This window comes from Pyxicephalus adspersus, chromosome 5 (assembly GCF_032062135.1).
Source record: "Pyxicephalus adspersus chromosome 5, UCB_Pads_2.0, whole genome shotgun sequence".
Lineage (NCBI taxonomy): Eukaryota > Metazoa > Chordata > Amphibia > Anura > Pyxicephalidae > Pyxicephalus > Pyxicephalus adspersus.
In genome coordinates, this window is record NC_092862.1 from 113,245,262 (window position 1) to 113,268,182 (window position 22,921).

Consider the following 22,921-nt stretch of genomic DNA (forward strand, 5'->3'; position numbering starts at 1 on the left):
GCAGAGCAGGAAGTAGAACAATGTTGAGCAGAAGTAGAATTTATTGATTGGACCACAATGGAGAGTTGTTCAGTATTGAGGATGACAAGTCGGATGATGGAGAGAAAAAAAATTACATTTGAAAGAGAACTAAGGATGGTAAACTGGAATATTGAATAAAAGGGTAAAATGTAAGCGGCATATTCACATGTCTCCTGACTAAATAAAGCTAAATGTATGCAAGAGTACTTCAGTAACACAGACTAAGAGCCAGAAGTTGCCAGAAACATTGTAATATATTATGGTTTTGTTCAAAAAACTCTGACACCTGTCACATGTCCTTATTGAACACATGCAGGTTTGCTGTACTATTTGTTTTCTGTATGGGAGCAGTAGTGGTCAGTTCAGTCCTCTTCAGCTGAGCAATTCATACAACATATGACATGGAATGACGAGATAAATGCTACAAAAAGGAGTACATTAAATAGGTGTCTTTTGAGTAAGTGATCCTTTTCACTGTAACATAGGTTTTATTGTAGGCTCCATAGATAACTGGGACCTATGCAAATCTGTAGATGGTGCTGTGTAATATAACTTTAGAAGTTTCAGAAAAATGTTACGGTTGGCCACCACCAAATGATTATACTTGTACATATACTTGGCATTTATCTTGTACTTTACACGTTTTTTATTGTCACTTTTTAAAACCTCTGCTCTTACCAGCACGTCTTCACTGAAACAGGGGCATAGTCAGCTAAATGATAGGGTTCCTATTTAAAATGCACCTATGTTGTAAAGGTTACAAAAAATTGATATAGCTACTTTTTCTGCAAATTATGGTCATGTGGGCCACTTATGGCTGTGACCTGGCACGGTGTACATTTTATGTTGTGCAATGAACAAGTTATAGCATTTGAAATAATGCTCTCCTTGATAAAATGTTGTGCTATAAATGATGCATCTTAATCAAAGTTACATAAAATAAAACCTAATCTGCTTTGGATAAAGTTGACTCTGTTTTTAAAACTTGGCACAGGAGTTGGTGCAAATGTGTATTACAAAACAATGTATTGGCTCCTAGACAGAAGGTTAAATTTGAATGTCTGGGTTTAAAGGTTTTTGTCTTTTTTTTTTTTTTTTTTTNTTTTTTAACCACCTGAGCCTTACACTGAGGTCTAGATTTCTGTACCAAAAGTGATCCACTGTTTTTCATGAAGTTTTTTTTTTTTTTTTTTTTTTTTTTCTTTTTATAAAATATTTCAATCAGTGCTTCCTATCAGTGTCTGTGCCTGCATCACCAGTTACATAGACTGGTTAAGTGGCATGTTCTATCCCCGCCATCCATCTTCCTTTAGAATTTTTTCACAATGCTTTGCACTCCAATGGCAGATAAATCTGGCCCTAGCTGCATTCTGTTGCTTTTTCAGCAGAAGCTCGGCTATTGTGATATTTATCTGAATTCAAACAAGGCTAATTAAAAGGGCTGCTGACAGTTGTTGTGATCTGACTTTGACTGGAGCTTGATGGTCATTATGGGTAAATAATGAACCAGGTCTGCAAATGCAGCAGCTGCCAACTTGGGACAGAAGAACGACTATTGCTTCCAATTTAAGGATCTATCGACCGCTTCCCTGCTCCCTGCAGATCTTCTGCGGAAAACTAATGTTTTCTGCTGCTGTGTATTGAGGTTTCAGCTGTTTTTGTATAGAGGCCATAATTTCCTTCTTTAAAATTTAACTTAACTCATTATTAGGTTTTCAGTATAAACCACTTTTCGGCTGCACCCATTTCTAGTTCTCTATGCATTATGCTATACCCTATTTTAGTGTAAAATGGGTGTATAGTATGGCTGTATGTATGAAATGTTTGACAAAATTATAAATTCAGGAGGGTATGTTTGATAATTGTAAACTGAACATTTTTAACTTTGCTTTGAAAAGTTATTAGGTGTTCATTAAGGTAAAAACAGTGTCTTATGACCAATAACCTATAGCAACCATAATTCACTATTCTCAGACCAGTCATTTCAATTTAATGTATTAAGACTTGCTGTTGCTGAATGTGTGGAATCAAAAATGATCATTTCCTTTTTTTATGTGGTAACTTGCTTTGAGTTAGGGAAGTAATTCACATGAATAGGTTGCCTATGTACTGCAATTGATCCAAAATCAGATATTCACTTTATGATGTAGTGCAATGTGGTTTACTGCAATGTGAGTATATTAGGGTGCCACTCAGAATTGGGGGAGAGGGGGACCCAATACCACAAAATGAATGGCACGGTGGTACATGGGTTGAGTTAACATGCATTACAAAGTGCCTTCCCAAAATGAATAGCTCTGATTTGGCCCCACAAGGTGGCATATTGAAAATGTCATAAATAAATGACATAAATATCACATCTTCTGTACTAGCATAGCAGACTGTTGTTGCTTCAGAATGGCCGCCATTTAACATTTACAGTATAAATTAAGCCTGTTGTCATAGTAAAGTCTTTGAAATTGCAGTACAGTACTTTTCAGTACTATAATTTCAGTGTACCGATGACTGCTTAGAAACTATTGCTATGCGTCAAGATAAGTGTACCTTGGTGTAAAGGGTTAGGCGCTTTGGATTTATGTGTTGAGTTAAAGTATATCTAAACCTAATTGGTAAAATCTTTAATACACTTTAACATGTTAATGCAATTTTGGTTAATAAATCTACAACTTCTGTATAAACATTACCTAGTGATTCTGCAATGAAAGTCCACCTTTAAGCACCTTCTCTTTTAGGGTGACAATGTTATGTCCCTGTCAACCAGTTGTGCTCCTGCTGTTACTTTGTTACACAATATTCCATGTCCGTGCACACAAAGCAACAATTCTGCCCATTTGACCATTGGAGAAATGTGTGCCTGTAATTCTACTAGTTACCAAGAAAAAAATATCTGGAAATCTGAAAATATGGAGCCTTTCCCAAAGCCATGAATGAACAGAAACTGTCCAATGGGAATGCTAATTCCAAAGACTATGATTAATTCAAAATTATAGAGCTGGTTTTGGGAGGGGTTAAATGATGTCATCCATTGAAAACACTAGTTCTAGGGACAACTGTCTAAGAGGGTAAACCTCTCACACTCCTACACTTCTGGAACAGGAAATGTAGAGAAATTTTTTCAATGGTACAAAGACAACAAAAAATAACCTGGCAGAGGTTCTATCCTTATCTTTTCTATCCAAATAAACAACAAAAAAGTTTTGGCTATGCATGCACTTTTAGAATATTTGTAGCTTTATAGTTGAACACAAAGTAAAGAGACTTCTAGACATCTAAATATGAAAAGTGAGATATATCCATCTCTTCAAACAGACACAGTCAGTGTTCTCATTTTAGAGGGAATAATTATAATTGGGAAACTTTCAGGAGTGAAAGTCAAAGGTTGTATTTTTTGCTCAAGTAAAGGCGGGCATGCAAGGGGAAATGGCAAATGCATAACATCTCCGAACCTGCAAATGAGATTACACATTATGGGGTTTTAGAGTCCCCCTTCTTCAGGTCTTGGTATCATTGAACACAGCCCTAAAATACAGTTGTTTTTATTATTTCACTCAAACAAAACTACATATAGAGTTTATTCATTCTGTTGGCAGTTTATTCATTCTGTTCCTCCTGAAAAAAACCATTGAGGATTAATATTTCAAACGACGAAAACATTCACATTTATTTTTGTGAGAAAAACCCCTCTTTAATTGGTCCCCTCTTTTTGTTGACACAAAAAGTTGACACAACTGGTCATATGGTAATGACATTTCTATGCAAATTCAGTGTCATGTTTAAGCTATCCTAACTTATTGTGTGCATTATTGTAATGTTCTCCATGTTTGGTTTCTCCGTGTAGAACTTCCAAAAACATAAGGCCATGTGTTTTCTTTTACCTGTTTATTAAAACACATTAAAATTGCAATTATATAATGAATATGGATATTAAGTGCACACTCTGCCCTAATTTGAGAAAAAACTATGGGAGAAGTCGCAAGATTAGGGGTGGCAAAATCCACAGTTTGGTACATTCTGAGACGAGTGCACTGGTGAATAGAAAAACACGAAATGGCCTGGATGTCCACAGAAGACAACAGTGATGGATGATCACAGAATCATTTCCTTGGTGAACACAAACCCCTTCACAACATCCAGCCGAGTAAAGAACACTCTCCAGGAGGTTGGTATATCCATATCCAAGTCTACCATAAAGAGAAGACTGCATTAAAGCAAATACAAAAGAATCACTGAAAGGCACAAACCACTTGTAAGCCTCAATAATAGAAAGGTTAAATTAGACTGTGGAAAAAGAAATCTACCAAAGATCAACAAATACTATGATGACAAGAAAAAATTGTGAGAATGCTTGGAACTGCTCATGATCCAAAGCATACTACGTCAGCTATAAAACGCAATGAAGGCAGTGTGATGGCTTGAGAACGCATGGCTGCCAGTGGTACTGGGTCAATAGTAATTGTTGATGATGTGAAAGAGGACTGAAGCAGCAGGATGAACTATGAGGTGTACGGAGACATACTGTCTGCCCAAATTCAGCCAAGTTGAATGAGCAGCACTTCACAGTACAGATAGACAATGGCCCAAAACATGCAGTGAATTTACCCCTTCAGTTTATTAAAGCAAAAGAAATAGAATATTCTCCAATGTCCTAGTCAATCACCCGGATCTCTACACAGTTGAGCATGCATTTCACTTGCTGAAAACAAAACTTCAGACAGAAATACCCACAAACAAACAGCAACTGGAAACTGCTGCAGTAAAGGCCTGGCAAAGCATTACAAAGAAGGAAACGCAGAGTCTGGTGATGTCCATGGGTTTAAGATTGCCTGAGGATTTAAGTATAAAAAAGGAACATGGTATTTTACCAGTACTAACTTGTGCACTTACATTTTTGACCCTCAAATGAGGCAATCGTGTTTAAAAAATGACTCCTAAGGGGGCGTGGCCAAGCGCGCGAGCAAGATGGACGTGTGATCCCTCTCTCCTCCGGCATCAGACCACAATCCACCGAATACCAAGCGCATCCGCCCTCAAAGATGGGCAAACAGAGGAAGACTAAGGTGGGGAGGCTTCCCCCCACCCCAGCGGCACCTCAGTTCTCCAGTCAGCCCTCTATACGGGCTTTTATGGGCGATCCGTCCCCGGCCTCTTCACCGGCCTCAGGGCAGGCGCCATCTTCCTCCCCGCACACGTGGCGGCGGGGGGACAGACAGCGGGACCCGACCGACTCAGGGACTCAGCCGGCATCCTAAAATGTTTTATACAATTTTTGATTGTTTAAAACCACAATTTATTTAAAGCCAAAATTCTGCTCTCCAACTGCTTCTCAATTGTTTAATTTCAATTTCACTGTGGTAATGTACAGATCCAAAGTTATGAAATTTTGTCTAAATATGTATGGACCAAACTGTATTGTCAAATTATGGGAAACTTGTCAGACAAAATGCCATGCCCCCCTCACTGCAATGAAATCTTTGGCTGGTCTTCTACTGGGTTAGGTCTTTAGGCCATCTTCACTGGCCAATTCTGAATTATCTATTCAATTCTGATTGTGCATGATAGTTTTAACAAAACAATGAAAGTGTATAATATACAGTGTTTTACCAAACCAAACTCTATCCAGATAGGGTTTGACCATTTACACTGCATGCATTGTATTATGAATAACAGAAGCTGATGCTTATAGTTGACTATTATTGGGCAAATGGCAGCATTTTAAACCTGAAAAAAACATAGATAATTTTTAACCTTAGACTGTACTTTTCGGGTAATATTTCACTTAACTTCTTTGACTGTACAGCTTTACACTACTTTTTACAAGATTTTGTAAATGTGTTATACAGCTTTTTTTTGTAGAAACACACTGAATTAAAAACCTAATTACTGGTGCTGTCATTGATTTCCTATGTTGGAGACTGCCCATGCAGTGTTAACAAGGGGTTATGTTATGGTGGTTTATAATAAACCAGATTATCCCATTGCCGAGCATGTGTGCAAGTCGTTCGTCTGTGTCACCAAAACCCAAAGGAACATCTGACATGGACAGAGCAACAAAAAATGTGATCACTTACAAATCAAACATGGCATGCTCTAAACCGATTGTGCACGGCAATCCCTGCTTTAAAAAAAGACAACTAATTGAACATGATAAAGTGTAAAGTTAATTAACACCCTTAAATTTGTTGATTGCTTTCACGGGATTATATTGTTCCTTGAGCAGCAGCTTTCTGTCCCAGCTGTCGCCTGGTTAGCAAGTGTCCCCGGTAAACAATAGAGACACCATAATACGTCGTAAATGGTCCCTGTGACAGCAGCCCCTTGTGAGGCTGCATCTGTAGAAAATGATTAGAACAATTGCATTTTAAAGACAGTGTAGATGGCTTTTTGGTCCCATTGGCCCCCTTTTTGTGGAAGTCTGCTTAATGCATATTTAGTCTCTTCGTGAGACATTGTGATTTAATGTTTATGGTGGCATGGGGTTAAAAGTGTCTTTTTTAGGGTACTTTGTGATATTTTCAGGTTTAGAAAATGCAAGTGGTTCCCTGTGTCGTGTAAGGCCATCAGGAATGTAACTGTTTCCTAAACTACGTGCTTCTTGTTTTCTTAATTTTTTTACACAATTTTAAAGTTGTGCATTACTACAGTTTTGCAACAAAGACAGCTGGTAACATTGTATACACAGGAATACTTCCTTTTCAAAGCACATTGCTTCCTTCCTTGAATTTTACAGGTGGATGTAAAGTACAATGTATTGAGTTAAAAGTCTATTTTATTTGCATAATTGCGAAGCCAGCCCCATAACCAGATGACACAATCTGGTGCGGTCGATTCATTGTCACGTTTTAGTACAATCATGACAAGTAGAATTAACTAAATAAGCCACTCCAAGGGCAATAATACAGACTAAATTGCCACTTTGACCTGATGTCCATTAGCTTTCTGAGCTAAATCTCCACAATTCTTTCTAAAATCATCCTAAGAGACCTTGCTGTTAAGCTGTTTGATGACTTCCTTCCAGGAATAAGGTTCTCTTCTCACAGGTTGGTCCAGCATGTAGCAACCTAAATAGTGTCTAAATAGAGGAGAACCCACCTAAAAATTGGTATTTTAAAAAAGACCTGAAATCTTTTGGAAAGCAAATATACAGACTTCAAAAACCTATTCCAACCACCCTGTTTAGACACTGGTGGAGCTACAGCTTTAGCAGTATATATGATCACTAACCACTCTATTGGGAACGCTACACCTGCTATTCAGTTATTCATCCAGTCGGTCTTGTATTCAGTTTAGTATATACAGTCATGAACCTGCAGGTCAGTACCCTTAGTTAAATTTTACATCAAAATGGGAGGGGGGTGTAGTTGCATGAACACTGGACAGTGGCATGATTGTAAATTTGTGATATCCAACAATAACCCAGTTTTCATAGCAGTCCCTAGAGCAGTGTTTCCCAACATTTTAAACATGGGGGGACCCATGAAATAACATTTAGGTACTAAGGAATCCCTATAATTATTATATATTCACAGCTTATAGTACATTAGCATTGTGGTCAGCAGAAAGAATGCCTTTTGTATTGCGGGCCATTAGGAAGAATGTCCCTAATACAGAGAGTCAAAAAGTTTATTGGTGTCAGACTGACCTAAGAGGGACAAATTACTCAAGAAACCCCTAATGTTCCAGCAGTTTTGCAGATGTCTTGCTTATTAGAGAGTTTGGTGAAAAATGGTCGGACTAGACTTAGTCATTCGGATAACCACGCTTTACAAATGTGGTGAAAAGCACCTTGGAATGCAGAAAAGAGTGCCAGAAGGAAGCCGTTTTCATGTCTGATAAGTTGACAGGCTTTCCACATCCATTGCTCTTAATGATGATGCAACCTCTACCACAAAAAGGGAATGAATACCTTTTATATTTATACCTTATCGATATCAATGATTTATCACATCACCCTATGCCTTAATATATAGCTGTGTATGGTGTTTATAGCTGAAACACCAGGCAAACCGGTAAATACACCAATTAACCCCTAGTAACCTCTGGGGGAACATCAGTACAGTGTTTTATGTCCTATTGTTTTTACATGTTTCCTGCTGGTTGTCCCTTTTTCACCAATGGTTCAAAAATATTCTCTGTGGCCAAAACAGTAACTGTTCTAATAAAATGGTTATTTTTACAATGTTATATTACAAATGTGACTAGCAAAGACAAACTTAGTTTTTTTAAATATTTTTTACCAGGAGTTATACGAAGTGTCTAAAACAGTGGTACTTTCCACCTTTAAGGTACTTTGACCTTAGATGGTAGAAGGAAATGTAAGGCACCATTGAAGCACAGTGAAGGCATGAACATAGGTTCCTGGGAAGGGTAGGGGTTTGGGTAAAATGTGCTAGCCCCTGTGATTTCATTTGTAGAAATCTAAATTCAAAGTAGCATCACCTCTAAACTTTGCTGGCAAAGTCACTTTAATTGCCTGTCCCTGCCCCTATCCTGCCTTTTTTTTTTTTTGTTTATCATAATCCCAGCCGGATGGCTTCTGAATTGCTTCAGGCATAATCAATAAGCACATCTTTGCTGATGTTGTGTTTTATTGCCTATTAATACTTATAGTCTAATTGACCAAGTTTTACTTTGTGTACCTTTGTTTTAATTGTGTACTTTGAGGAGAAAAATCTTTTTCAAGTAAGATATGGTAGCAGTCCTTAAATGGAATTCTCTGTAGATTTAAGTATCAATTTTCTTGTTTGCACTGTAAAATGATTAATTGCTCTTTTTGGTTAAGTAATTTATTTTTTCATCTGTTTTCAACCTAAGTGTTTGTACTACTAAGGGGGAGCAGCTGTCAAAAAATTAACCAGCTGAGAGCCGTTGTCAGCATTCATTTCGGTTTAATAAATGGCTTTCTGTAGATATTTAGTTGCCTGTAATCTAGATAAAAAGCTGTTGACCTATGATGGATAATACCGGCTTTTGTTTGTAAGTTCTGGCTTGAATTGTTGTCTTAATTTGTTTCAGGCCATATCACAGGATTTCTTGAATTCATTATTATGTACCATGGATAAATACAGCTAAAGGATCAGTAAAGTATCATTGGCAGTAATTAATAAGCTGTTTTTCCGAGTCAAGCATTATGAAATAAATGCATCCACAATATAAATAAAAGTCACCCTTCATTAAAAACTACATATAGAAAAAACAGTAAATCCTATTATTATTTATAAATATTACTTTTTATGCAGTGGTTGGACTGAAATCCACCACAAAATGTACCCATTGGCACTTTAATAGCACAGAGGGCCTCAAAGTCCAATGGGAAAGCCTAAAAGTGGCCAGGCTAATCTTGATTTTTGAAACACTAGAATTGCATTTGGCTGCACCTGCTTATATTTGATCATCAACAGATTTTGTTGGCCCAGTTTTCACTTAAGGTGATCTGTGTTTATGCCTATTTTTATATCATATGCTTCATTTGCCAAGGCAACCGAAGAAGTGCCACCATTAATGTATCTATCTTTAATACTTTCAATTATTTCCTCAAAACGAGTGTTCAATGAAGCACCTTTAACTGCTCACTTACCTGAACTATCCTAGGCCTATGATTTTAGAAAATTTTTTAACCACTGGGCTAGCATATTTACCAGTCATCTAGGGTTTTTAAAGGGAGGTAGGCTATGAGAGTCCCATATATTTCACAAAATAAAACAAAACATTATTTTAAGCTTCCGGTAGGGAGAAAGATCCTAGGTGGGCTTCAGAGGTAAGTTAGTGGTCATCACCAAGCACTTATGAAGTTACTGAAATCATTTAGATTGGCCCTCTCATCAGCTTAGCTTCCCTTCTTAAACTTTGTACTCTGTATGTACATTAGCAAGAGTATAAGGCTGCTAAATCACTATTGGGAAGGGGGCAGCTAATAACATTTAAATTTATGTGAGTGAATTGCTCTACTGCTTGAGATTGAAATGCTCTACTATACCTGCAGCTACTTAAGTCAGTGAGGGCAAAGATTAATAACTGTTTAAAATATTTTTAACAATGTCTATATCCCTATCGCAGATGCACAGTAAAAAGCTGTCTTTTGTCACTGTAGTATTATGGTCCTCTTTATTAAGCATGCTTTTCTCCTATTTTTGCTTTAAGGTGTTGGAGCAGCCAGATCTGGGAACCTCACATTTATGGTTGGTGGAGTTGAGCAAGAATTTGATGCTGCAAAAGAACTCTTGTCATGCATGGGAGCCAATGTAGTTTACTGTGGGGAAGTTGGAACAGGACAGGTATGCTTCATGCTTTAAAATTAGTGGGAAATCATAGTGGTGATCTTTAACTCATTTACTACTTTATTCTACTCCTATGCTTACTGCTCAATAATGACAAAGTAGTAGGTGTGTCAATTGAATCCTGTTGCCCAGGCCTTGAGACACCTATGGGCAAGACATCCAGAAAATCTGAGTGGTTCTAGGGCTTTATTACAAGTTATACCTAGGTTTTATAGAGCAGATAGGTAAACATGTATTCCCATATCTCTAGTAATACCTCTTACAGCTCAAGGGTGAAGAACAAATTGGTATATGCGATTGGATGTAGGGGGTGAAAATGTATCGGATCAGTGTTGTTGCAGCCGGATTTTAGGCTTGTTTATTAATGTAAGTACCAGTGCTATTACACACAATTTACACTTTTTGCAGAATTGCCATGTTTATAAAGGAAAGTAAAAGTTAATAGCAACAAGCAAAGTTCTCCATTTTTTTTTTAGTGATCTAGTTACATAGGTTGAAAAAGACATATGTCTATCAAGTTCTATCACTGGGGAAATAAACATATGCCAGTTAGATATTATTTGTTGGTAGTTTAGTTAACTTCAAATACCCCCACTCCCCTCCAGTCTCACTCAATCAATGCCCCATCTTCTTTTGAGCACCTCATAAGCACATTTAGCTTGTAGTCAATCAACTTGTATTCAGGCTGTCAGCATGTAAATGTCGACATTATCCAGCCCAGATCTTTGTCTTGTTTTCAGACTAGACATCTGTGTCTTTGGCTTATCAACGGGAAAGAAAAACCTACTTTAGTTATTGCAATGTTATTGTTAGATGTTGGTGCACAGATATCCACCGTGTAAAGATTTATATATTTTAAGAAAGCCAAATATTCCATTACATGTTATCTTATTGTTATAATAATGTGCTTGTTTTCAGGCAGCAAAAATCTGCAATAACATGCTACTGGCAATTGGCATGATTGGCACAGCAGAAGCCATGAATCTTGGAATAAGGTATGTTCTATATGAATTTCTTTTTCTGGATATTTACAAAAAATATAATATGCATAGTTATGCAAAGGTACTGCGTTTCAGGTAAAGAGAATTAGTTTTTCCACTGTTTTTTTTTCTTAAAATGCAAACACCCAGTTGGATACAATTATAGAAAGGGGGCTTACACAGCTAACCAAAAACTGATGCTGCCTCCATAACTTAGTACTAGTTGGCTACAATATATTGCAAATTTACAAGCAAAGGGTTGCAATTGAAGGAGTTTTGAGATCTAGGGGCCTCACCTATGGCCCCTGACATTACCAAAGGGCCACACATAATGGCCATTTTATATATTACTTCTGTAGACTTTCAGAGACTGCAGATATACTAATGGAAATGATAGTCAGAAACTGCAGACTTGGTTGGAGATTGGAGAAATACTGCAGAAAACGGAAACTTGGGCTACGTACACACATGCAATAATTGTTGTTAGAAAACGAATGTTTAACAACTGATCAGCGATTATTCCCGATTATTTTGAACAATCGTATTGTGCACAATTCTGTACATGCTGAAAAGATACGATCGTTCAGAAATAATCCACCAATAATGTACACACACTAGATTTGATCGTTTAAACGATGCAGGAAGTGACATGTACAGGATAAAGTGTATCACAGAACAATCCATGATCACACAATAGATAGCGAATGATCGTCGCCCAATCAGATCCGCCGGTACGGTTGTTCGCTTCCAGCAACATTCCTCGTTCATCGGTGTCGTTGTACACTTTTTTTTGTTAACAATTATCGGACGATCAGATGTTAGTCGTTTGTTTCCAACGATAATTATTGCACATGTGTGCGTAGCCTAAGAAACCTAACGTAGGACTAGAGATCCTGCTATTCTTCTTTATGGAAATGCTGCTGAAGACAGTAAGGGTCTGAGACATGGAACATGAGGCTAGCGGACATCCTGTTACCCCTTTAAAAATAATTGTTTATATTTTTTCTACAAACTGCTGAGGTTGAATGGTCACACATAAAGTACCAAAGGGCTGCAGGTTGGGCTTTAGGTGTTAACACTAAAGCCCCAGTTATTGCTTTCCTACCCATTGGCTAAAGCAGAGCAATTAGTAGTTGCAGGCATCAGCCCTGGACTTTGCCCGATTAAGCAAAGTTTCTTAACTGTGGTTCCACAACACCATTGTTCAAATACAATTTTCACCTAACACCAGTGCATCTTTAGTGTTTCTGCTAAGCATCTAGAAATTCACTTTGTACATTGAACATCAATAAATCTATACTTTTTGTTTTGAATTCCTGCACTTTCCATGTCTTTCAGTATCATAGCTGTATACTTACAGTGTTATATTCATCCAGTCACTGCGTGCCAGACTGCTATTTTTATTGCATTTCGTGGTTTCGATATTCTACCTACGTTTTTCCTTACTAAAGAGCAATCCATACCTGAGGGTCTGCAGTTCAAGGGTCTTTATGCATCATTCAGTATGTGGATTGGTGCTTTCGGACAATCTTTGCTGCTTCTTAATTTTTCCTCCATTGCTGAACTATCAGAATAACTGTCATTATGGGGGCAGCTAAGACATATTAAAGCCCTTCTACCAAGGTAGCCACCATTACACACAGACACAGTACTGAGCAAATGATCAATTACGTGATTTCACCCAGGCTTCCCTATGCTGTTATATTACCCAGGTGAACCTATAAATTACCAATGGAAGTGCAGTATGTAAACTGTCCAGGTCCTGTCACTTTCACCTACGCAACATCTCCAAAATCCGCCCCTACCTGTCCCCTGAGACCACCAAACTCCTTGTACATGCTCTTATCATTTCTCGTCTGGACTACTGTAACATCCTTCTCGCTGGTATTCCACTAACCCGACTCTCCCCTCTACAATCTATTATGAATGCTGCAGCCAGACTCATCCATCCTTCGCTCCGCTCCTCTTCCGCTACATCTCTTTGTAGTTCTCTCCATTGGCTTCCTTTTCACCTTAGAATCAAATTTAAGCTCCTGTGCTTTGCCTTCAAATCCCTACACAGTTATTGTCCCACTTACATCTCTGACATGGTTAAAAAATACTCCCCTTGCCGCTCTCTCCGCTCCTCCAATGACCTACTAATGACTTCCTCACTCATAACCTCATCACACGCACGAATACAAGACTTTTCTAGAGCTGCTCCAACTCTCTGGAATGGTCTTCCTCGTCCTATTCGGCTTGCTCCTACTTTCTGCTCATTTAAAAGAGCACTCAAAACCCATTTTTTCAAACTTGCCTACCCGGCTTCTTCTGTCATTTAAAACCATCACTACTTCCCACACTACATATCTCACATCCTTTGTGTGTGAAATTCCCCCACCTACTAGATTGTAAGCTCTTCGGGGCAGGGTCCTCTCCTCCTGTATCACTGTCTGTATTAGTCTGTCATTTGCAATCCCTATTTAATGTACAGCGCTGCGTAATATGTTGGCGCTATATAAATCCTGTTTAATAATAATAATAATAAACAATGGCAGCACAACGTGCAGGAATTTACAATTTGGGGCCATTTTCTTGTGACCTAAACTTTTTTATTTTTAAAGTTGGCAAGTATATCTTAATTTTAATTCAGTAAAATACTTTTTTCAAGGTGCATGTTCACTCTTTCCAGCAACTAAGAGTAAGGGTTACTAATGAACCCCTGTAATTATTCATCTTGATGGGGTATATACCTGGACACCCTTTTATTAAAGGGAGCTTCCAGCCTTTTCTACAGGTGTGTGTGTAGTTTTTTTTCCTCTTATTACAACTCTAGGTTCCTGAACCAGATTGTTAAATTAAGGGAACCCATAATAAAGCAGAGATTCTGACATTAATTGAAACATTGGAGAATCAGTTATTGCTATGGAAACACATAGACCTGGAAGATTCTCCTCCATATAATGGGCCTGATTTATTAAAGCTCTCCAAGCTTGGAGAGGATAGATTTCATCAGTGAAGCTGGGTGATCCAGCAAAACTGGAAAGGATTTCTTCAAATTTGTTTGCTATTTGCTAGCAAATGTTTTGAATCCTGGACCAGATCCATTTCAGGTTTGCTGGATCACCCAGCTTCACTGATCTATCTACTGGTCTATCCTCTCCAGCTTCAGAGAGCTTTTATAAATCCGACCCAATGTTTTAAGGAATGTCAGATTTGCTGCTTTATAAATAAACCCCCTAAGCTTGTGCTGATATCCTAATTATATATTGAAGTATTATCCTGACTTTGTCTATTTCGTCATGTCTCTATATTTTACTGTCTTTGTTGAAGGCAATGTAATACATAAAGTATCTCTTAATTACCATATGGAAAATTGAGTTTTATTGAAGCACGAATTTGTTAAACTATCTTGACCTATGCTGTTGTCACAAAGTAATTGAGATAAAATAGGAATTTGTTTTGCATCAACGATAATTGATTTATCAATATCCCTAACCATAAACATTGTAAAATGGAAAAGGACTAACTTGAGGAAAATGAACTGCAGAGCATATTAAGGAAATATCTTGAAACAAATAGGATTCTGAATGCTGTCATTTTTAACCCTACCTTTCCAACTGCTGGGATCAAAAATCCCTAAACAAAACTAAGATGCAGGCACAAAAAAAATTTTTTTTTTTTTGTAGTGGGGATTTTTAGTGTTTTAATTTTTAAATTCTAAGACAACTATTTTACATTTATAAAAATCCTTATTTTTTAAATTTGTTTTATATTATTGCTCTGATTAGCAGATCCTTTGCTAATATTCCACCCACTAAGGTTCATTTACGAGGGGAACCAGTTACCAAGGTCTATTTATGAGGGTAATTAGTTACCTGAAATGCATGTTTTTGGACTTGTGGGGGAAATCAGAGTGCTCAAAGTAAGATTGCTTGCAGATAGTGTCCTGGCCGAGATTCAAACCTAGGACCCGGTGCTGCTAGCCACTGAGATGACCATGTGTGCTTATATTACCCTACTTTTGTGCTCCAATACCAAATGTGCATATGTGTGGCATAAGAAAGCGGCTCATCAACTGTCATTTTAATCGTATGACACAAAGGAATTAAAAAAGGGGTGAAAAAAAGCTTCAATAACAAATAGGTTTAATAAAAAGCAAGTTGGCTGTAACTGCTTTCTGAATTTGGAAACTTTGCTTAACAGTATGGTTTCTGTTTACCTATTTTTACCATGTAGATATGTTACTACCCTTTTCTTCATGTAAAGTATTGTGAACCTAAACCGTTATGCCACATTGGATCAAAACACTGCAAAAAGTGATCTTCAGTCAATAACACGGGTACTTGCTGTGTTCATAAAATGAAGAGTATCTTCCATAAAATGAAAAGGGACTATCCAGAAGTTAAAGCCGCTTTAAGTATTTACTTGTTTGTGTGTAGGTGATCTCTGATGCGGCAAAGCCCCAACAAATTTCCTGTATTGTCGGAGCTTTCCACCAAGCCTAGTCCCAAAAAATTTCAATTTACAATGTTGTAGAGGGCACAGAATGGTATGCTTTTTTATGTATTGTCCAGTGAGCAGGCTAGTAACCTTCACAAGAGAAGTTATGTCACCTTCCTTACTATACTTGCTGTCACCTTCCTTGCTATACTTGCCGTTTTTTGGGCACTAATGAAGCTATTAGGTCAACTGGCTACTGTAAACAAAAGGAGAAAGTAAATAGTAAATTGGCTTTATTTTTCCTAAGGATAGAAACGCAACACATACTAAAACACTAAAAAGCATGTGAGGGAGTTCATCATCCCTAATGCATACCAAAAACTTCTGCATCACAGTACTCTTCATGGGGTAACTCCTGACGGCCCCATGTATAGTATGGAAGGCTATACAAGTAAAGCAAGCATTGTGCAGCAGCCCTAGTCAAGCCCAGTGTGGCAGAAGGGTGTTCTGGCCTCCAGGGTCTGGTTGCAGATGGTCCCATTGTGGCTTTGCCATCGATCTAGAATATATGTTAGAATCATAAGTATTTATTATCTTATATGTTGGAAAAACAAAATACACACAAAGCCTTCATGCTTTAATCCTTTTTCACTTAGATTTTTCCCAATTGAAACATATGCAATTGATTCAATGTTTTATTTCAAATTTTGTAACCATAATGGCTTTCTTTTTATGTTATTTTTATTACTTCTGAGATAGCGTTCCCAATTGTAAACAGTATCGTGCACACAACACGGCCATTGGCAGCCTATTATGGGGGACTGACAGGCTGTCATCATTTTGATAGCTTCAGCAGTATATCTCTTGAACGGCAATGGGGCTCTTATGCAGAAAGTATCATATGTTCCCAGCCAATTTACAGGGAAACAGCAATAACATTTTATCATGGTTGAGAGCCCAGTAGCTGCTTCCTATTAAACTTGCCCTTTCAGATACCTGTCTCAGATTAATTTGTTGATTTCAAATGGAAACTCAGTCTTCTCCAATGAAGCATGACTTTCTAGGAAAGACGCGTACTGAATGACAATTATATTCCAGCCGGCTTTAGACCATTACAAGCTTTGGTCTTAGTGGAAGACAGAGGACTTCAGTAACTGATTTTAATACCATGTCTAATTTTCACTGTCAGTTATGTGGAAGCCAGTAGGAGGAATACAGAAAAAGATGAAATGCAAAATGCTTTCTGCTTGCTCTTTTAATGGTACACTTGCAAAAAAAAAATAAAGCTTACCGCGTACAGGGTTTTTCTGAAGATAATAAGCATTCGTGGTAGGTTATATAACAATGAAAACTTGGTTATAAACAGACATTCTTCACTGCAGTATTTTCTGCTCAGTAAAAATTTTTTTAATTTTTGCTTGATAATTACACACGTTTTGCAACACTCTTTTGTTGTGGTTATAAAGATTTTCTAATGTCATGATGACATCCAAGTGTTAGGGTGGTCACACACTTTCCTAATCATTATTCATCTTTGTACATTGTGAAGATTGTTGGAGGATTGGGCCATGTAGGGCATTTCTATTGGTTGAAAATAACCACTTTGTGCTTGTCGTCTTTTTTTTTTTTTTTTTTTAAACCTCCCCAGCAGGATTCCTACTGTAAGGAATTGGCTTAGAGTGCATGCACTCTAAGCCAATGGGGCAGTTCTGTCTAAAAATAAAGCATAATAATATCATTGCTGCTGTTCTTACTACATTCATTGACGGGCTTAGGCAGGTCCATGACCACACGGATATAAAGAAATACTGAATGGAATTGCAGCTCTTTTTTTGGCAGTGCTTAGAACAATTCATATGTTTTCTTCTCTGTGTATACATGCTTGGTATTAGGTCCACTTTTAAGACATGCAGGAAGTGAGGGGCCTAAGAATGTTGGAGCAGATGTTTTATCTAACCAACTTTCATAGTGTGCCTGTCTTTGGGCAGTTTTAGGCATGTATTATATCATAAAAGGCAAAAAAACAAAGCCACACTGTACACTATGAATTGACTAAAATTAAATAGGTCACGTGTGACCTATTGATGCATTTTCCGATGAAGAGGAACAACAGTTTATACACCTTTTAAGCAAGGCAATTCCCGCATCCACGCATGCAGCATTTTATTGGTGGTCAAAGTAAGAAGACCCCTTTATCAAAACAAGGGTTCTTATTACTTTTTGTTCATAAGTAAATGTGTCTCTGATTTATTATTATTTATTATTACCTTTTCTAGATACTTGACTCCCAAATTAATATTTACCCTCTGCCTGCTCCCTGTCCAGCAAGAGTGCCCTGAAAAACTAGTGAGGTTATTTCATTAACCGGGAATACCATTTGGGCACAGTTTACCCTAAACATGAGAGTCGGTCATTAGCCTGGCAACAAAGTTGTATCAAACTAGAAATGTTGTTTCCTAGTTTATGAAAGAAAAACTAGTAGTAAGAATCTTATCTGCATTGTCTTAAATATTTAAAAAATGGCTTACAGATCCACTTTCTGTGTCTGATAATTATAATTTGGTTGGCAGGAAATGTTGAATAGTAGCAATCAAATCACCACTTTAGGTTCTAAACCTGCATATAAAAATTGCTTCTATTGTCTTGCCCGCCCTCCCCAATATGTTTTGAGTTTATATGTGATGTTTATGTCCCAGATCATATCGCAGTACAGTTTTAGCAGAATTGTTTAAAATGCTGTCTTGTCAAAATAAAACATGACTGGACAATGGTTAAACAATTGGACATTGGTTAAACAATTAGGGGAATTTGATAACATTTATTGTAAAACTTAATAAGCGTCTCCTTTAAACTTTGAAAGGTTGGAAGGTGGTGAATGCATGCAGATTTTCACGGCACAGATTATCTAATATAACCCCTGTATGAAAACTATAAAGAACACTTTGGTTGCCATAGACATGATTTTTATCTCTAGGTTTATATTTGAGACTCATGAAAGGCATCGCCTTTATCAGGGATCTCAGATCTGCTCCTTCTTATAGCTTCTCTGCGGATGCTAGTGCTGGTGTCAAAAGTGTTGTGTTGATAATGAGCATTACATTAATGAGTGTTGCATGTAAATAATGATCTAGGATATAAAACACTATAGTAAAAATATTCAAGAAAAACAAAAGTAGAAAGGGATAGCTTTACATTTTTTTCTTGATCTTTTGAGCCAAATTTGACTAATCCTATTTGTGTTGTAATTTTGTTTTTTTTATGGAAAGCTTGCTGCCTGGTTGTTGTTTTTTTTGTTTGTTTTTTTTTTAGGTATGTTTAAGCTCTTGACACAATGCTTGACAACATGTTTTACTTCTAACTTCAGTGTATCTGGTAGTATGGCTCCCAGTCTGAATTACTTCTAGCTTTAATAGGAGGCGGCTTTTAGTTAATCACATACATAACACCAGGCTTTCCTGTGGAGTTAGTATAGTAGCCAGAAAAAAATGTCATTTAGGATACATTTTTTATAGAGGTTAGTTGTATTCAACAGTATTGCCTAACGGCTATAAAAAAGGAGCAGTTAGTTGTCCTCAATGCTAAGAAATAAAATCAGGCACTGTAAAGAGTTACTTTAAGAACCCTATGCATAATCTGGTCCTTGAGACCCAATAATAGTGCTTGTATTTCCAGTTACCCAAGTAGTAGCTGCTTTCTGAAACCTGTGTAAAAGAGCCACACTAATACATTGTTTCTGTCTATGTAGAACATTTATATCCCAATTAAACCAAGCCAATTTACCCCCCCCCCCCCCCCACGTTATGATCGGCTGAAATTCCAATCTATTACCAGGTTCAGGGTTCTTATTTCTTGTGTACCTGAACCGGACAGAGCTAAGATGGGGCAATAGGTTTCTGTGGCAAACAGAACAACTGGCAGTCATACAAATAGTTAAAGCTATGCTTAACTTTTACATTTGTCTTTAGCAACTGTTCTATATACGCTAATTGTTGCAGGGCCACATGTGAGCTCACTACTTTAGAAACTATAGAGCCATTTTTGTGCTGTAAATTTCAATATTTTATTTTTGAAGCACTGGAGTTGATATATCATTTGTAGCGTTTCTCTTCTTATTAAATGTAGAAATGCAGAGACATTTCTGTAAAATATAACTGGTCTCAGCTGAAATCTTCAAAATTAATTTGCTCCAACTATTTGTATTTTGGAATATAAAAATTGGGAAGATAATTTCTTGGCCACAATGAGCATGAGTTTATGTCATAAACCTAGTGATAGAACAAATGATGTTTCTGCTTGGCCAAGCTTTGTTTTATTAGGATCAGCAACCTTATCAGTAGTTGACCCAGAACTATAGTGCTTGTCTGCCAGTAGGAGAACATATGTCACATCTCGGTGCAGACTGCTTCCTGGGCAGCTCAGCTTAATGAAGATTTAATAATGAGCCTGTGCACATCCCACACAGCTGAGGGCTCTATCTGGATAGGATCTTGTAACCTGTTAAATATTGGTTTTACACTGTCATTAGTGCACTTATCCAGATCTGCTTGTGCAGAACAGTTGCAAAGCACTGTTAATATTTTTTTTGTTCATTTTATTTTATTTTAAATCCAACATGTTACAAACGTGAGCAGTTAAGCATACGTTAGAGGCATTCCTGGTATTTTTTTCCCATTTCTCCTACCTATCTCCTAACCAACTGACACCCAAAAAAGAGTAAAAATATTTACACATCCATTGTCCCTCTGTGCAATGTTTTTTCCAGTTGTGGAGATCTGTTCCCCAGTACTACAGTCTGTGTTTCCTACCTACTGTTCTTCTTTTCCTGATCAAGCTATCAAGCTCCTCAAGTTTTGGAGACTGAGAGGACCTGAGACCACTGGACAGACTATGGGAATTATTGGGGTCATTATTTACTCTGACTGACTACAGATTTGAGGGGTTTAAATTTAGAGAATGAGTGAAATCAGGGTGTTTTTGGGAAAGGGGCAGGGAATTTTAGCTTTTAAGTTGTTCCAAAAAGGCATCATTTAAATGAAAACCTTGAATACTTACCTGTTTAGGCTGTCCATGCTGCAGAACTGGAACCTAAGTCTATTGAAAGATCTGTATCTGACACATACACTTTAGCTGTGTTGGGTTTAAACCAAACTTAACATTTACTGGAAAAGTCTGAATTTAAATGTAATTTCAGAGTCCAATATGTCTGTGGTCCCAATGATTTTCATGCTTTATCCATGGCAAAAGCAGCAAACTAGCTATATGTGCAACTGCTTTGTACATTAATACCCATGTCATGCAAGCGATCCTTTTGCTTACAGCAGCTTAACAATGACATGATCACTAAGAGATCAGTGGAAATGCTCACCAGCTACTACACTTACGTTACAAGCAAAGGTGTCCATGCTACCTTGTTGGCGAGTAGGATTCTTAGCATTTTACCTAGCAAGGGAACATCAATGTAATATTAGGATGTTATTTAGTGATCCTGTTGGTAGTGACTCAGGTATGTTACTTTGGAATGGTCTTTAGAATAAATAAATAAATAAATTGTGAAAGCTTTGAGATCAGTTTGGTCTGATGCTACTTAGCTTTTCTACACAAACACCCTTGAAACTGGATTTTCTCTGTTAACGTTCTGAAAGTGCATGGGCCCCTCTGTGATCCCTTTAAATAAAGATGGTCTAAAATGAGTTTTATGTTTTATTTCTGGAACCTCTAGGTGTTTAAATTGTTGGATAAATAAAACCTCACCTAAGGTACCCATACTTTTTAAACCCAATCATTGTTTTTGTAACATGTAAGTAAACTTCCCAGTCTCTTCCAATCAGACAATGGTTTGAAGGTAATAAGGTTTGTTACACAATGTTTTTTTATTTTTATTTTTGAGTGCTTAAAGTATCTGTAAGAAGTTTGGTGAGTTAATTGTTGTAAAAAGTTTAAAAGATATGTAAAATGTATTTTTCTATTATGCATTTTAATAACTGTATTCCTTACAGTGTATGTAAACCCTAGCAATGGCTTATTGTTTACCTTTTGACCTGTTAACTCTTTGAAAGTGTTTTTGTTCAATTTGGGAAGTTTTAAAAAAAAATATCTGTCCAGAAATTCAACAAACCCTGTAACTTTCTGTATATACTGAATTAACTGCACTGAAACCTCAAAAAACGGCATGGTTAGTCCAGCACAGTTCACCTTTGTGATTTAAAAAAAACACCTCTCCTAATCATATGGGGAAGAGGAGAAGGTGTTCTGTTGCCTAAATCAGGAACGAGCAGCCTAGGATGAAAATGTTCAATAGATACAGTAAATAAATGAGCATCTTCAACCTATGACACAAAGAGCTCCATTTATAAAACAGGGAATCAGACATTCCTTCAAACATTCCCTTGTGGAAATCTTCCAGGCCCATGTGTTTCAATAGCAGTAACTGATTCCCACCAGAAAATGATTGAGGCAATGTCAGATTCCCTGTTTTATAAATAGAGACCAAAGTGTTATCCTGGCAAAACATCAGAAGAAAATAAATACCAAAAAGCCTCAAAAGACAATACTAATGCAACCACCATATCTAGGCAGTAATAGGATGCAGCAATACATTTTTGTTGTTGGGTTTAGGTACACTTAATTCTGTAATTTTATTTCTGTCTCTATTTTGAAAGGGTAATAAATATTTGCCTATTCATTTGTGTGATAGTGGAAATACTTTGTTTAAATAATCCACAGCTGAAATATACAATCCTCAAACTGTAATGTAAATATATGTTGATCATTTTCTTCCCTCAAAATCTACCCAGGCAGTTTTGTAATCTGTGCTGCATCTGATAATGGGGGCTGTAAACAATGCAACATAATACCACTATGAAAGATTTATGGGTTTTAATTTATATTGCTTACTCTATCTCCCATATCAATAGGCCACCATTTTTGGACACATAATAAAGTGTGAAAAATGACATTGTGTTTCTTGTGTGTAAAACATGTCACCCGTGTCCTGATGCAGTTGAACATTAATATGCTTTCCTTGACCCTTAATAGATTAGGGCTTGACCCAAAGCTGCTGGCCAAAATCCTGAACATGAGCTCTGGACGATGCTGGTCAAGTGACACCTATAACCCTGTTCCAGGGGTGATGGAAGGCGTGCCCTCCAGCAATAATTACCAAGGTGGATTTGGGACAACTCTTATGACCAAGGTACATTAATATGCAAATTGTTGTAATGCATT

The 22,921-nt window shown here is 37.2% G+C and overlaps 1 protein-coding gene across 1 annotated transcript in view; it reads left to right on the forward strand.

The window, feature by feature from the left end:
• Window positions 1-22,921, forward strand: part of HIBADH (3-hydroxyisobutyrate dehydrogenase) — a 67,600-nt gene that overhangs the window by 42,770 nt on the left and 1,909 nt on the right. The window contains exons 5-7 of the mRNA XM_072412482.1: window positions 10,159-10,292; window positions 11,214-11,290; window positions 22,733-22,889. Of these exons, the coding sequence (XP_072268583.1) occupies window positions 10,159-10,292; window positions 11,214-11,290; window positions 22,733-22,889 (368 nt within the window). The remainder of the gene's footprint in view (window positions 1-10,158; window positions 10,293-11,213; window positions 11,291-22,732; window positions 22,890-22,921) is intronic.